Source organism: Staurois parvus, unplaced genomic scaffold, assembly GCF_062004578.1.
Source record: "Staurois parvus isolate SC_StPar_1 unplaced genomic scaffold, SC_StPar_1.0 ptg000879l, whole genome shotgun sequence".
Lineage (NCBI taxonomy): Eukaryota > Metazoa > Chordata > Amphibia > Anura > Ranidae > Staurois > Staurois parvus.
The window spans coordinates 929,543-943,455 of record NW_028318675.1 but is presented as its reverse complement, the minus strand read 5'-3'; the positions used below and the strand labels follow the sequence as shown (position 1 = coordinate 943,455).

Genomic DNA, 13,913 nt, shown 5'->3' with positions numbered 1-13,913 from the left:
TATCTTAACACTTGTGAAAACGAACATTTTTCTGCCAGCTGAACCCCAGAACCTCCATAAATCCAGTCTAGAGACATAAATTGTGTCTGCAGCACAGAGAAGGAAGATTATCCGAGAGAAATCCAGGAATACAGGACGGGGAACACAGCTCAGGAAAGTGACCAGGGGATTACAGGCTGATATCACCCAGTCCCCGCCCTACTCTGGACCAATCAGTGAGCAGTATGGGTGGAGGAATGGATTTAGTGTTCATGACCCACCTGTGCTGATCTCTGTAGGAGTGTCCTCCTCTATAAATGTCCCCGTTATTCCATCCTCCTCCATAGACTGCTGATCATCCCTCACATACGCCTCTTCTTCTTCTGCTTTCACCTCAAATTCTATATCGATTGGATCTCCACTCTAAATCAAGGAAATGAGAGAAAATATCATCTGTAAAATGTAAGATTTATGATTGTGACATCACACACAAAATCCACACATTGTCTCCCTTCACAGAAGCAGATCACATGTGATATGTGGGTACATTTCCCCTAAATACCGCATGCCATCCTGAAACTGTCCATTTCCTATCCCGTGTTGCGGTATTGACCACAAACACTGAACACGCTCAGTAAATACCGCATGAACAGGCGTTACATTCACAGAAGGAAATAAAGAATGAAATGCATGCGGTCATTAATTAGTGGTGGAGACATGCGGCATTCAGGAAATGTGTACTGCTTGGTAAAGAGTGGGCGGCCGCTGGCATCCTTAACAACCAGTAAACAACATGGTTGTTAGGGAGCAAACGGCCGCTGCGTCTTAACCAACCGATAAATTTAAAAAAAAAAAAGATTTGCCGGCAACAAAATATTAAGAAAATGGCGTAGGATTCCCCCTTTGGGGGGTCTAGTATGGATTTTGAGGGGGACCCCTTGTCAAAATGAAAGAAATACATACCAGACCCCTATCTGAGCATGCAGCCCAGAAGGTCAGGAAAGGGGGGGGATGAGCAAGCGACCCCCCCTCCTGAAACATACCAGGCCACGTGCCCTTAACATGGAGTGGATGTTCTGTTGCAGGGGGGGGGTTTGCTCCCCCAAAGCACCTTGTCCATGTTGATGAGGACAAGGGACTCTTCCCCACAACCCAGGCTAGTGGCTGTGGGGGTTTGCAGGCAGAGGATTTACAAAATGTAACAAGGGGGCCCTCAGATCCCTCACGCCATGTGAATGAGTATGGGGTACATGGTACCCCTAATTATTCACCCCCAACAAAGTATTCTGTTATATAGACAGCAGGCAGTTTATGACAAGTCCTTTATTAAAAAAGCAAAACTAAAGCAAAATGTCCCCCCGGTGTAGATCCATCATCAATCACGATGCTCGCTGTCACCGCTGACTCGGAAAGAAAAGCTCTGCTCCCAATGAAGACTCCCCTCTGTCTGACAGCTCTGCTGCCTCCTGCCACTAAATATATTAAGGGACGGTGCCACTCAGTGATGTCACTGACCGGGGCATGTTGTATTGGTGATGTCACTGACCGGGGCATGTTGTATTGGTGACATCACTGACCGGGGCATGTTGTATTGGTGATGTCACTGACCGGGGCATGTTGTATTGGTGACATCACTGACCGGGGCATGTTGTATTGGTGACGACACTGACCGGGGCATGTTGTATTAGTGACCTCATTGACCGGGGCATGTTGTATTGGTGACGTCACTGACCGGGGCATGTTGTATTGGTGACGTCACTGACCAGGGCATGTTGTATTGGTGATGTCACAAAAGGGCAAGGCCACCCAGTGATGTCACAGGGTGGTAGAACTCCTTATTCAGTCAGTGATGACAGCGAGTATCGTGATTGGATCATCGATGGATCTACATCAGGGGGATATTGTTCTTTATTTTTGTTTTTTCAAAAATTACTTCCAGTTTTTTCTTAAACTACTTTTTTTTGGTGAATGAATAGGGGTACTATGTACTTTATACTCATTCACATTGTGGGGGGCCGGGATCTGGGGGCCTCCTTGTTAAAGGTGACTTTTAGATTCCAATAAGCCCCCCACAACCACTGCCCAGGGTTGTGGGGAAGGACCCTTATCCCCATCGACATGGGGACAAGGTGCTTTTGGGAGGGCAGAGTGCCCCTGCCCTGAAGCACCCACCCAATGTTGAGGATATGTGGCCTGGTATGGTTCAGGAGGAAGGTGGGCACTCACTAAGGGTCTGGTATTGATTTTGGAGGGGAAACCACGCCTTTATTTTTATTATTTTGGCATCGGGGTTCCCCTCAAAACCCATACCAGACCTGTCACAGCTGTCAGCGGGGAACTTGGCGACCGTCCGCTCCTTGTTTACTGGTTGTTGGGGACACTGGCGGCTGCCCTCTCCTTAACAACAAGCTATTTACAAGTGTTGCTATGGACACCAGTGGTAAATTACCCGCAGGCTTCACTACTAAAAAACAGAATGCAGCATCTTACTACATACTGGGATACGGGAAGATACCGCTTTGTGATTGGAGCCCATAGTCTCTACAAGTCCATGTTCTAGATTCTCCATCCACCAACCTTGTAATAGTGAGGGATGGTGTGACCTTCCTGTGTGGAATCCCGGGAATACAGAGGACGGGGACATCTCTCTGGTGGGTTCCTGGTATTAGGTGGCTCCATCATATCCTTGTGTCCTTCTGAAAACTCCTCCATCACTCCATACTCCTCATCCTCCTCTTTATACTCTTCTTTAACATCAATATTATCATCCCCGAGGATTCCACTCTGAAAGATATAATAAAACATTCATTGTAACAAACATGCTGTGTATAAATCACAACTACCAATAATTGTCATCATCTACCTGATGATGGTGAGGGATGGTGTGACCTTCCTGTGTGGAATCCCGGGAATACAGAGGACGGGGACATCTCTCTGGTGGGTTCCCATGACTGGATCCATCTGTAGGAAACACACACACTGACTGAATCCATTGTTTCTATGTGTTTATCAGATGATGGGGGATCTAGGTGGATCCTCCGTACTGCTCTCTCCTTTACAATAAAGTCTCCTCTTACCCGGTGATGTGAAGGGCGGCTGATTGTCCATCATGACGTCCTTGTAGAGATCCTTGTGTCCTTCTAAATACTCCCACTCCTCCATGGAGAAATAGACAGTGACACCCTGACACCTTATAGGAACCTGACACACACAATGATACAGTCACCATCCAGACACATCCCTTGTCTGTTACTGGAGAATGTCCCAGAATTCCCGGCACCGCTCACCTCTCCTGTCAGCAGCTCAGTGATCTCTCTGGTGACTTCTAGAATCTTCTTCTTCTTTCTCTCTTCTATCAGGGAGGGAGGTGGAGGCAATGTGATGTCATATGATCTCCAGACTTCACAGGAGGAAAACTCTACATCTGAACACAAAGAGTCACATCAAATGATATTCCCAGAATCCTCCTCACCTCTCCATTCAGGTCTCCATTTTATTAAAGCCCCACTTCAGGCTGAGGTATAATTTCCCCCCACAGGACCCCCACACTACGCAGGGTATAAGGAATTCTGACGTCATTATACACAACGCAGGACCAACAGTTCTGTTTTGCTTATGAGGATGCCAAGGGACCCCACATCCTAATACCATAGAATAAAAAGAAAGGAGCCAAATGGAAGGACATTGGGAGGAGGAGCTGTGAGGTCAGTGTGATGTCATAGGATTCTCTGACTCTGGAGGGACATTGGGAGGAGGAGTTGTGAGGTCAGTGTGATGTCATAGGACATATAGACTCTGGTAGGATGGACATTTGGATGGGGAGATTTGAGGGGTCCTCTATATGAGGCTCCTGTATAAACCAAATCCTTGTTCCTGGGTGCGTCCTACCTCTCCTAAACTGAAGAGTGACCTTTGACCTTTACCATCCAGAAATCTGTCCGGAATCTGTGGAAGTAAGCTGTCATGTGATCAGGTGACGTGCGGAGGAACGGAGTGTAAATAGCAGACAATTGTCTCCAGAGCCCCTAATGGTGGGGATGGATTTGGCGGCGTGCTGGTGCCAATCCAATGTGTGGATGGGGGAATCACTTCAGTTTTTATGGTCATCCCGCTGGCTGAACGATAAAACTGAACCATGTAGGCCAGCTTTGGGAGCAAATATATTATCATCAACTCCTCCCCCTGAAGGGGTTAATCTGGGTTCCCACACTATATATGTGTGTATCATCATCTGCTGGAGATAAAAGACATCACAGTGACTATGGAGGAAGAGGACGGACGTGACTATGGAGGAAGAGGACGGACTAGACTATGGTGGAAGAGGACAGACATGACTATGGAGGAAGAGGACGGACATGAATATGGTGGAAGAGGACAGACATGACTATGGAGGGAGAGGACGGACATGATGGGGGTTACTGGGTATAAATGAGAACAACATCTTATTACCTCTTCTGCTGCCACTTCCACCAACATCTCCTCTCTACTTCCTGCCTGTACCTGACATCACTTCCTGTCTTCAATAGAGACTTCCTGTCTGGGTAGAAGTGAGATCCCCACCTTGTGGAGCTCAGAGGAACTGCAGCCCCGAGAAGCGTCTGGTAGTGTGACCCCGGCCTTGTGCTGGGTGTGTATGGACTGTAGATCCTTATAGAGGGGTCACCTCCACTCCCACCAAGGGGGACAGAAATATATGACTGCTCAGGGGAGGGATTTTAGCCCCTTTGATTTTGCAGTAAAATTGAATTGCAGATTTTGTCACGTCATACAAGGAATACTGTTATACAAGGAGTCCCAGTTGAGAAATTGCTCCTGATCTTCATATTAGATCAGATTTTTTTCTTTTGGAGGGCATTGGACTTCATGATTGACATTGATGTACAGCATAGGACTTTTTTTATACATTTTTTTCTTTACAATTTAATTTTTTTTGTAAATAAATATATATGTAAGAGGAAGAGACCCTTGTCCTTGTCCCCCCTGGCAAGTTCCCCCCCATGATGAGGGCATGCCACCTGGTATGGTCTAAGAGGGAGGAATTACAAACCACCCCTTTCCTGGCCTGGCCAGCATGCTCAGATAAGGGTTTGGTATGGAATGTTGGCAGGACCTTCTGGAACATATCTCAGATAGTCTCTGTAAGGTGACCATAGACATGGAGGACACCAGCAATGGTTGGGATGTAACATACCCTGTAAAGGTGGCATGATATGACAGATATTCCTGGAATTCAATGTTCAGTATTACAGATACAGTGTTCTCTTCATTTAGTGGTCAGTAGAAGACAAATGGTCACAATATAAAAATCTGAATAGTCGGCTCTGGAGTGTGAAGATTGGAGGAATGAACACCTAGATGGCAATAATGATCTGACATCTCTGTAGACATAGATACGGATGAATGATCTGTCACCTCACTGAGCCTCAAAGGAAATATTTTGATGTGCTGACTACGACCCCAGTGGGGAGAAGAGATTTGTGCACATTGGGCTCCTCACTGGCTGCAAAGGATTGACCTTCTTATATAAAATGGTATGTTTCTGGAGTACAGAATCCCAGAGGGGCCCCAACATGGTTCTATGGGGTCTGCTCATGACAGCCATGCTGTGAATGAATATGTTGTGATCAGACTGAAACAATGGTGTTGGAAATCACATCACCAACCCAGACACCAGAAACGGTGAGTCCATGTAGCCCATGGCACCTTCAGAAGACAGAACCAACCCCAGGACTGAGGAGGGAACACCCCCCAGAGGTGATTGGACAGGGTTAGAGCCCCCATACTTATCTCTATAAATTAGGAAGCATGAGATATGGACTTGGTCTCCTGTGTTCTCATCTGTGACTATACCGTCTACAAGAAGATGAAGAGTCACACTCCGTAATCAGCCCATTCTTCATATTTTATTCTGTTTCACCCCAATGGGCTCGTTCACAAGGATAGAGTGGCCCCAACCCTACTCTATGTGAGCGAGCCCATTTGGGTGACACATATTTCGGGAGTTTGGTTTATCAGGAGGAGATCATTTGTATGGAGTTATTTCATCATCAACAGAATGAAATATCAAGAGGGAGCTAATTACAGAGTGCAGCTGATGAGAATCCTTCATGTGACAAGTCACCTCCAGGTCCAACTATGGCCCCAGGCAGAGACAATAATATCAATAGTTATTTGTTATTCTTAAGAAAGATGTAATCCTCGGGACATTGCTGCTGAGTTATGGAGGATTTTATAGGCTGATTGCCATCATATGGATTAGATTGGATAAACCAGGTCTGTAACTTCCCCACAAAGGATAATTAATGGGCAAATGTTACAAGAAAACATTCAAAAAGCTGAACTCATAGAACAAGACCATGTTCAGGGAGACATTTTTCTGGGCTGCAGTTCCTCTGAGCTCCACAAGGTGATGTTCTCACTTATACACAAACAGGAAGACTCTATGGAAGACAGGAAGTGATGTCAGGTACAGACAGGAAGTGATGTTAAGAATTGACAGGAAGCAATATTAGTACAGACAGGAAGTGATGTCAGGTACAGACAGGAAGTGATGTCAGGTACAGACAGGAAGTGATGTTAATAATTGACAGGAAGCAATATCAGTACAGACAGGAAGTTCCATGTGGTATGAAGCAGAGAGGAGACATTGGTGGAAGTGGAAGCAGATGAGGTAATAAGATGTGATTTTCTATTTACACCCACTAACCCCCCCGTCATGTCCGTCTTCTTTCTCCATAGTCATGTCCGTCCTCCATAGTCCTGTCCGTCCTCCAAAGTCCTGTCGGTTCTCGTCCTCCATAATCAAGTCTGTCCTCTTCCTCCATAGTCATGTCCGTCCTCTTCCTCCATAGTCATGTCCGTCCTCTTCCTCCATAGTCATGTCTGTCCTCTTCCTTCATAGTCATGTCCGTCCTTGTCCTCCATAGTCATGTCCGTTCTCGTCCTCCATAATCAAGTCTGTCCTCTTCCTCCATAGTCATGTCCGTCCTCGTCCTCCATAGTCATGTCCGTCCTCGTCCTCCATAGTCATGTCCGTCCTCTTCCTCCATAGTCACTGTGAGTTGTCATTCAATGTGAGTAGTTGCTGGAAATGGATCATGTGTTTTCTCATTGGGCATCGTTCATTATTAATGATGTAGATCTGCATTGTTGGATGAGTGACGAGGGATTACTTTGGGGGAATCTTTGTTTATTAATAAAGGACTAGTCATGTGATGTGGGTGACGTCTTTATTTACTATTTACATGATTTCTTTCTGAATGAGCACCCCGGGGTATACGTACCCTTACACATTCATGTGGGGGAGGTAGCTGAGGGCCCTCTTATTTGAAAGGGGGATTCCAGATTCCAATATGTCCCCCACCAGGAGACCCCCCTGGGTCAGGGTTGTGGAGAAGAGGTGCAAGATACGCTCCCCATATTGAGGGCACATGTCCTGGCTTGGTTTAGGGGAGGGGTGCGTGATCTGGGGAGGACCCCCAGCCTTCTTTATTGTGTGGGCTTCCCCCATTTATATCCATACCAGACTCCCATCCAGGATAAAGGTCTGCTATGTATTTGTAAGGAGGACCCCACACAGTCTTGTTTTTGTTGTGGAAGTTCCCTCTTACCATGTATCCCAGGCCGCTCTATTTACAAACTAGACTGAACCGGGTACATTTGGCTCCTCAATACCTTTCACTATCACCAGCTCCAATGTGCTGACATCATGGCTGCTCTCAGACCCCCCCACCAGGTATAGGGACCCCCTGTGATGTCTGCAGCTTCTGACTCTGTATTTAGCCTGTTGGAGCTTAATATATACATATCTGTCTCCAGTCAAAGGACAAGAAAACAAGGATTTTCCTGATATTACAGACCTGCAGGAAACACAACAAACACGAAGTAAGCCGATCTACATGTTCCATCTCCCACTGAGAGCAGCCCGTCTATTACCCCCTTATATCCCCCCCCCCCTAATATTATACAACCAATACAGTCCACATAATTCTCTGCTATCCATCTACAGAGAAAACCACATGACCCCACCAATGAGGATGGAGGAGGACCGGAGTCACATGACTGAGAGGATACTAAACCTCACCCTGGAGATCATCTACCTGCTGACTGGAGAGGTGAGGAGGATTCTGGGAGGTCACATGACATCACTCTTATCTCTATTAATAAAACGCAGACCTGACCGGAGAGGTGAGGAGGATTCTGGGAGGTCACATGACATCACTCTTATCTCTATTAATAAAACGCAGACCTGACCGGAGAGGTGAGGAGGATTCTGGGAGGTCACATGACATCACTCTCATCTCTATTAATAAAACACAGACCTGACCGGAGAGGTGAGGAGGATTCTGGGAGTCTAACATGATATTCCTATTGGTTCCTCAATACAGAGATTTCCTCTTCTGAAGTCAGGTGATCATATGACCATCACAGTGCCTCCATGTGACTCCCTAAACCCTGAGAGACACAACATGCAGAAGATTCTAGAAGTCACCAAGAAGATGATGGAGCTGCTGACAGGAGAGGTGAGCGGTGCCGGGAATTCTGGGACATTCTCCAGTAACAGACAAGGGATGTGTCTGGATGGTGACTGTATCATTGTGTGTGTCAGGTTCCTATAAGGTGTCAGGGTGTCACTGTCTATTTCTCCATGGAGGAGTGGGAGTATTTAGAAGGACACAAGGATCTCTACAAGGACGTCATGATGGACAATCAGCCGCCCCTCACATCACCGGGTAAGAGGAGACTTTATTGTAAAGGAGAGAGCAGTACGGAGGATCCACCTAGATCCCCCATCATCTGATAAACACATAGAAACAATGGATTCAGTCAGTGTGTGTGTTTCCTACAGATGGATCCAGTCATGGGAACCCACCAGAGAGATGTCCCCGTCCTCTGTATTCCCGGGATTCCACACAGGAAGGTCACACCATCCCTCACCATCATCAGGTAGATGAGGAACAATCACTGATAGTATCATTAGGATCTGTACATTATCTGCATTGTTACCATTGATGGCATTTTTATTATATATTCAGAGTGGAAACCTGAGAGATCCTAAAGTTGAGATAAAAGAAGAGATAAAAGAGGATGAGGATGGGGGGATGGAGGAGTCAGAGCTTCTAAAAGAACAAAAAGATCTGTACCAGGACACCATGGTGGAGTCATCCAGCTACAGGAACCCACCAGAGAGATGTCCCCATCCTCTGTATTCCCGGGATTCCACACAGGAAGGACACACCATCCTTCAGTATTACAAGGTTGGTGGGATGGAGAATCTAGAACATGGACTTGTGGAGACAATGTGTGGATTTTTTATATGATCTTATATTTTACAGATGATATTTTCTCTCATTTCCTTGATTTAGAGTGGAGATCCAATCGATATAGAATTTGAGGTGAAAGCAGAAGAAGAAGAGGCGTATGTGAGGGATGATCAGCAGTCTATGGAGGAGGATGGAATAACGGGGACATTTATAGAGGAGGACACTCCTACAGAGATCAGCACAGGTGGGTCATGAACACTAAATCCATTCCTCCACCCATACTGCTCACTGATTGGTCCAGAGTAGGGCGGGGACTGGGTGATATCAGCCTGTAATCCCCTGGTCACTTTCCTGAGCTGTGTTCCCCGTCCTGTATTCCTGGATTTCTCTCGGATAATCTTCCTTCTCTGTGCTGCAGACACAATTTATGTATCTAGACTGGATTTATGGAGGTTCTGGGGTTCAGCTGGCAGCAAAATTCTGATTCATGGGCGTTACTTGACACAGACACCTGGGACATGTGATTTGGATCTTCTTCCCCATGCCCGGGTCTAGTAAGATCTCTGACAGAACAATTCTCCCAGGGTTCCTTGCTCTGTAGTCTGCTGGCTGTGGCGGGTGGAGGGATATGTCTGTAGTGTCTCAGACCCAAGTCACTGAGTGCAGTCTCAGGAGATGGGAGGCAGCGGTGTGGGATCTCTGCAACTTGTCTACAGTAAACATTTAATGTTCCACTGATTACAGAATACCAATATTATGAGTCCTGACCCTTACACTGTATAATTTATATTGTACATTACATACTCCTGACCCCTGCACTATATACTCTATGTTGTACATTACATACTCCTGACCCCTGCACTATATACTCTATGTTGTACATTACATACTCCTGACCCCTGCACTATATACTCCATGTTGTACATTACATACTCCTGACCCCTGCACTATATACTCTATGTTGTACATTACATCCTCCTGACCCCTGCACTATATACTCTATGTTGTACATTACATACTCCTGACCCCTGCACTATATACTCTGTTGTACATTACATACTCCTGACCCCTGCACTATATACTCTATGTTGTACATTACATACTCCTGACCCCTGCACTATATACTCTGTGTTGTACATTACATACTCCTGACCCCTGCACTATATACTCTGTTGTACATTACATACTCCTGACCCCTGCACTATATACTCCATATTGTACATTCCATAGTCCTGACTTCTGCTCTCTTCCTCCCCCCCACTGATATATATACACATAATATGGTTTCTCTTTTGTTACACCCATTTCCTCTCAGCTGGACATTTTATATCGGATGATGTGATTGGAGCACAGACTTTTACATGGTGATAATAATGTGATAACTTCCTCCAACTTTGGACCCTTAAACAGAAAGTGATAATGAGGGAGGAGTCAATACCCCAATGATGGTGGTCTTCAGGATCAGTCCAGTCTTCATCTTGGTTGTTCTCCCCCCATCCTCACTCTCTGACCTCTGGTGGAAGTGCAGTACTTCTTGTGTTGGGAAGATGGCGATGAGTGATAGAGGGGGTGGGGACCCTCGTCCTATAATCCCTCATCATTGTCCCTCCTATAAAAGACAGTTCTGGTTGTTTCCTCACTCTCTGACTAAGGTCCATGAATAAAGAAATGACCTGGTAGGAGATCAGAGGAGCCATTTCCTAGTTCCCTTGAGGGTGGAATTGTAAGCTCCTCAGAGACCAAGCTGCCTGATGTGGGTGGAGTCCTGGTTTGGGGGAACCAATCAGCTCCTGTCTAGTAATCCTCTTTGTCTTTGTATTTTAGTCCATGGCCGGGAGATGAGGAAAACCTCCGAGGATTGTCTCACTTTGTCTCCAGACTGGAAAGTAGAAGATGAGGACATCACACAGTATAGTCCAGGAGAAAACCCGGCTCCCTCCAATGTCCATCCGGCACCACCCAGTGTAGATGGACCATCGGATTCCTCGTATCCTGAGGAACCTCAGACTGTGCGGGACCGGGCCGGCCTTCCAACAGGGAAGAGATTCTCCTGTACTGAGTGTGGGAAGAGGTTCTGTTCTACATACCATCTTAATGTGCATAAAAGATCTCACACGGGGGAGAAGCCTTATTCCTGTCCTGAGTGCGGGAAATGTTTTTCACAGAAGTCCATTCTTTACACACATCAGAGATCTCACACAGGAGAGAAGCCGTATACCTGTCTTGAGTGCGGGAAAAAATTTTCACAGAAGTCCCATCTTTACACACATCAAAGATCTCACACGGGGGAGAAGCCATATTCTTGTCCTGAGTGTGGGAAAAGTTTTTCAGATAAATCCAGTCTTTACAGACATCAGAGATCTCACACAGAAGAGAAGCCATATTCCTGTCTTGAGTGCGGTAAATGTTTTTCACTTATGTCAAGTCTTTACACACATCAGAGATCTCACACGGGAGAGAAGCCGTATTCCTGTCCCGAGTGCGGGAAATGTTTTTCACAGAAGTCCCATCTTTCCAGACATCAGCGATCTCATGCGACGGAGAAGCCACTTTCCTGTCCTTAGTGAGGGAAATGTTCCTCATTGAAGTCCTGTCTTTCTGTACATCAGGGGTCCCACACAACCCTGGAGGTGTATTAGTGCCTTGAGTGTGGGAAATGTCTTCTAGATGAATGTTGCTGAACATCCCAGCTCTCATGTGGGGAAGAAGCACACCCTGATATACATCTCAGATATACTCCATGGCTGATCTTCATCATGGAAGAAACAGTTGATAAGGAGATCAGAGGTCCCCAAAGACATGGATGAAGTGTGGGACCGGGTTGGCCATTGATAGCAGAAAAAGAATAAAAATGGTGTCATGACCTTTCATTGGCTGAGTACATTTTGTGGTGGGAGATTTCACAAACATTTAGAGGTCTATTTAAAAAAAAAAAAAAAGATTTAGTTGAACGAATGTGACCGGCGTTCGCCTAGATGGGTTGAATATTGGCCGTATTTTATTTCATACTCTGATTTTCTTGGCTCCATCTAGTGGCTATAATGCAGTATTGCACTACTTTTACTGATTGAGGTATTTCATGAATAATACCTCATTATGGTCACTAGATGGAGCTGACGGTCATAGGAAATCAATGTGTTACATTTTTAAATATTCATTTTTATCATATTCATCCAAAGAATTTTCTTTGAGCAGACCCCTTCATTTCCTTCTTCAGGCATGGATTCATACTAACAGCACACGCCAATTAGGCCACAACATGCTATTATCAGACCACCCATTATTTGTCTCAATCTTCCTAGGCCGGGTATCCATCCAAATACCCCGTCCCACCCATTACCAGGAACATCCTGTTTAATTCCTGAGGACAAGTCATGTAAAGCCTTTATATGTGATTGTATAGAGGTGGCATGATCACTTACATTCCGTCACAATGTTCCCAACCATGATCATTGTTAAGCAGTAAATCATCTATAGTCACTGGATTCTGAAGAACAGCTTTACGGGTTCCTTGGAGGTGGAGTAACAGTTCCTGCAAAGCCATAGAAGTACGATTCAGACTTTTATCCAGACTACATACAATAGATCCAACTAAACTAGTGTATTCAGCTTTGGAAAGCAGTGTAATGTCTGATAAACAATCTTCTGATCCAATCTCGGTCCTCCTTCTTGATCTTAGATCCTTCTCCATAGCTTTAGGATGCTCAGGCAATATCATACTCAGACGGCTCCAAGTACAAGGCCCTCCAGTAATATTCCTGGAATATATGAATATGTGGGATTTCCACAAGAAAACAACCATCCTAAAGGTAGTGTGACCTGTGACTGTGGCTGGGCTGTGATAGGACATGATGACAGCTCATTGGGTTATGTACTGAACTACATGTTCTATTAGACGTACAGAAAATCCTGTCCTGAGGAGATCGGGTTGTGTGATGTGGGCCATATGGAAATCTGAGATCCCAACACCGGGGAATCTCTTCAGAATCACATGTCATATTGTAACACATCTCCTGGGGGAACATTCAACGTTTTCATACCAGTCATATATTCCCAGCCTTTATATGGACCTGGACAGTTCTGACAGTCCTCATACAATGACATAGATGGTCCATCATCCATTCTTACATCAGTATCAGTCATTACTCTGAAAATGTCCAACAAAACCGAGGTTGGGGTGGGAATGGCCATCAAACATGTAGCTAAATGATCGGCAGCATATCTGACAGATGGAAATTGGGAACATTCATCACTCTCAGTACCATATAAACCCAGACATTCTCTGGTTGATTTAACAGTTTATGTGGATGTGTGCGTGGGGCAAGGGGTCAGTCTTATGGGGCTGCGGAAGGGCCGGATCTATCCTGATCTGGGGGTGCAGTAGAAAAAAGGCGAGGGCCATAATGAAAATAGTGTGACAGAGATGCATGGAACTGGTATTCCCTGTTCATTTGGTATGCTTCTGTACTATGGAGTCACAACCTGGAAATAATATGACAGGTAGTGCAGAGAGAACACTAGTATGTATTAGCATGATAAAACAGAACTTGTGTCCCTATCAGAGTCCTTTCTTACATCAGGAGTCCTCAGAGTTCCCCTTTACATCACGGTTCTTTTGAGAGTCCTCCCTTACATCAGGTGTCCTTACCAGTGTGCCCCTTATATAAAATG

At 45.5% G+C, this 13,913-nt stretch overlaps 2 protein-coding genes across 2 annotated transcripts in view; one reads left to right on the top strand and one right to left on the bottom strand.

Annotated features, from left to right (window-relative positions):
• LOC149443019 (uncharacterized) overlaps window positions 1-13,913 on the bottom strand; it is a 49,859-nt gene that overhangs the window by 25,049 nt on the left and 10,897 nt on the right. The window lies entirely within an intron of this gene.
• Window positions 5,676-11,806, top strand: LOC149443020 (uncharacterized). Its single transcript, XM_089655958.1, has 3 exons — window positions 5,676-5,733; window positions 7,798-7,863; window positions 11,067-11,806. Exons 1-3 carry the CDS (start codon window positions 5,676-5,678, stop codon window positions 11,804-11,806), a joined length of 864 nt encoding a protein of 287 aa, XP_089512084.1.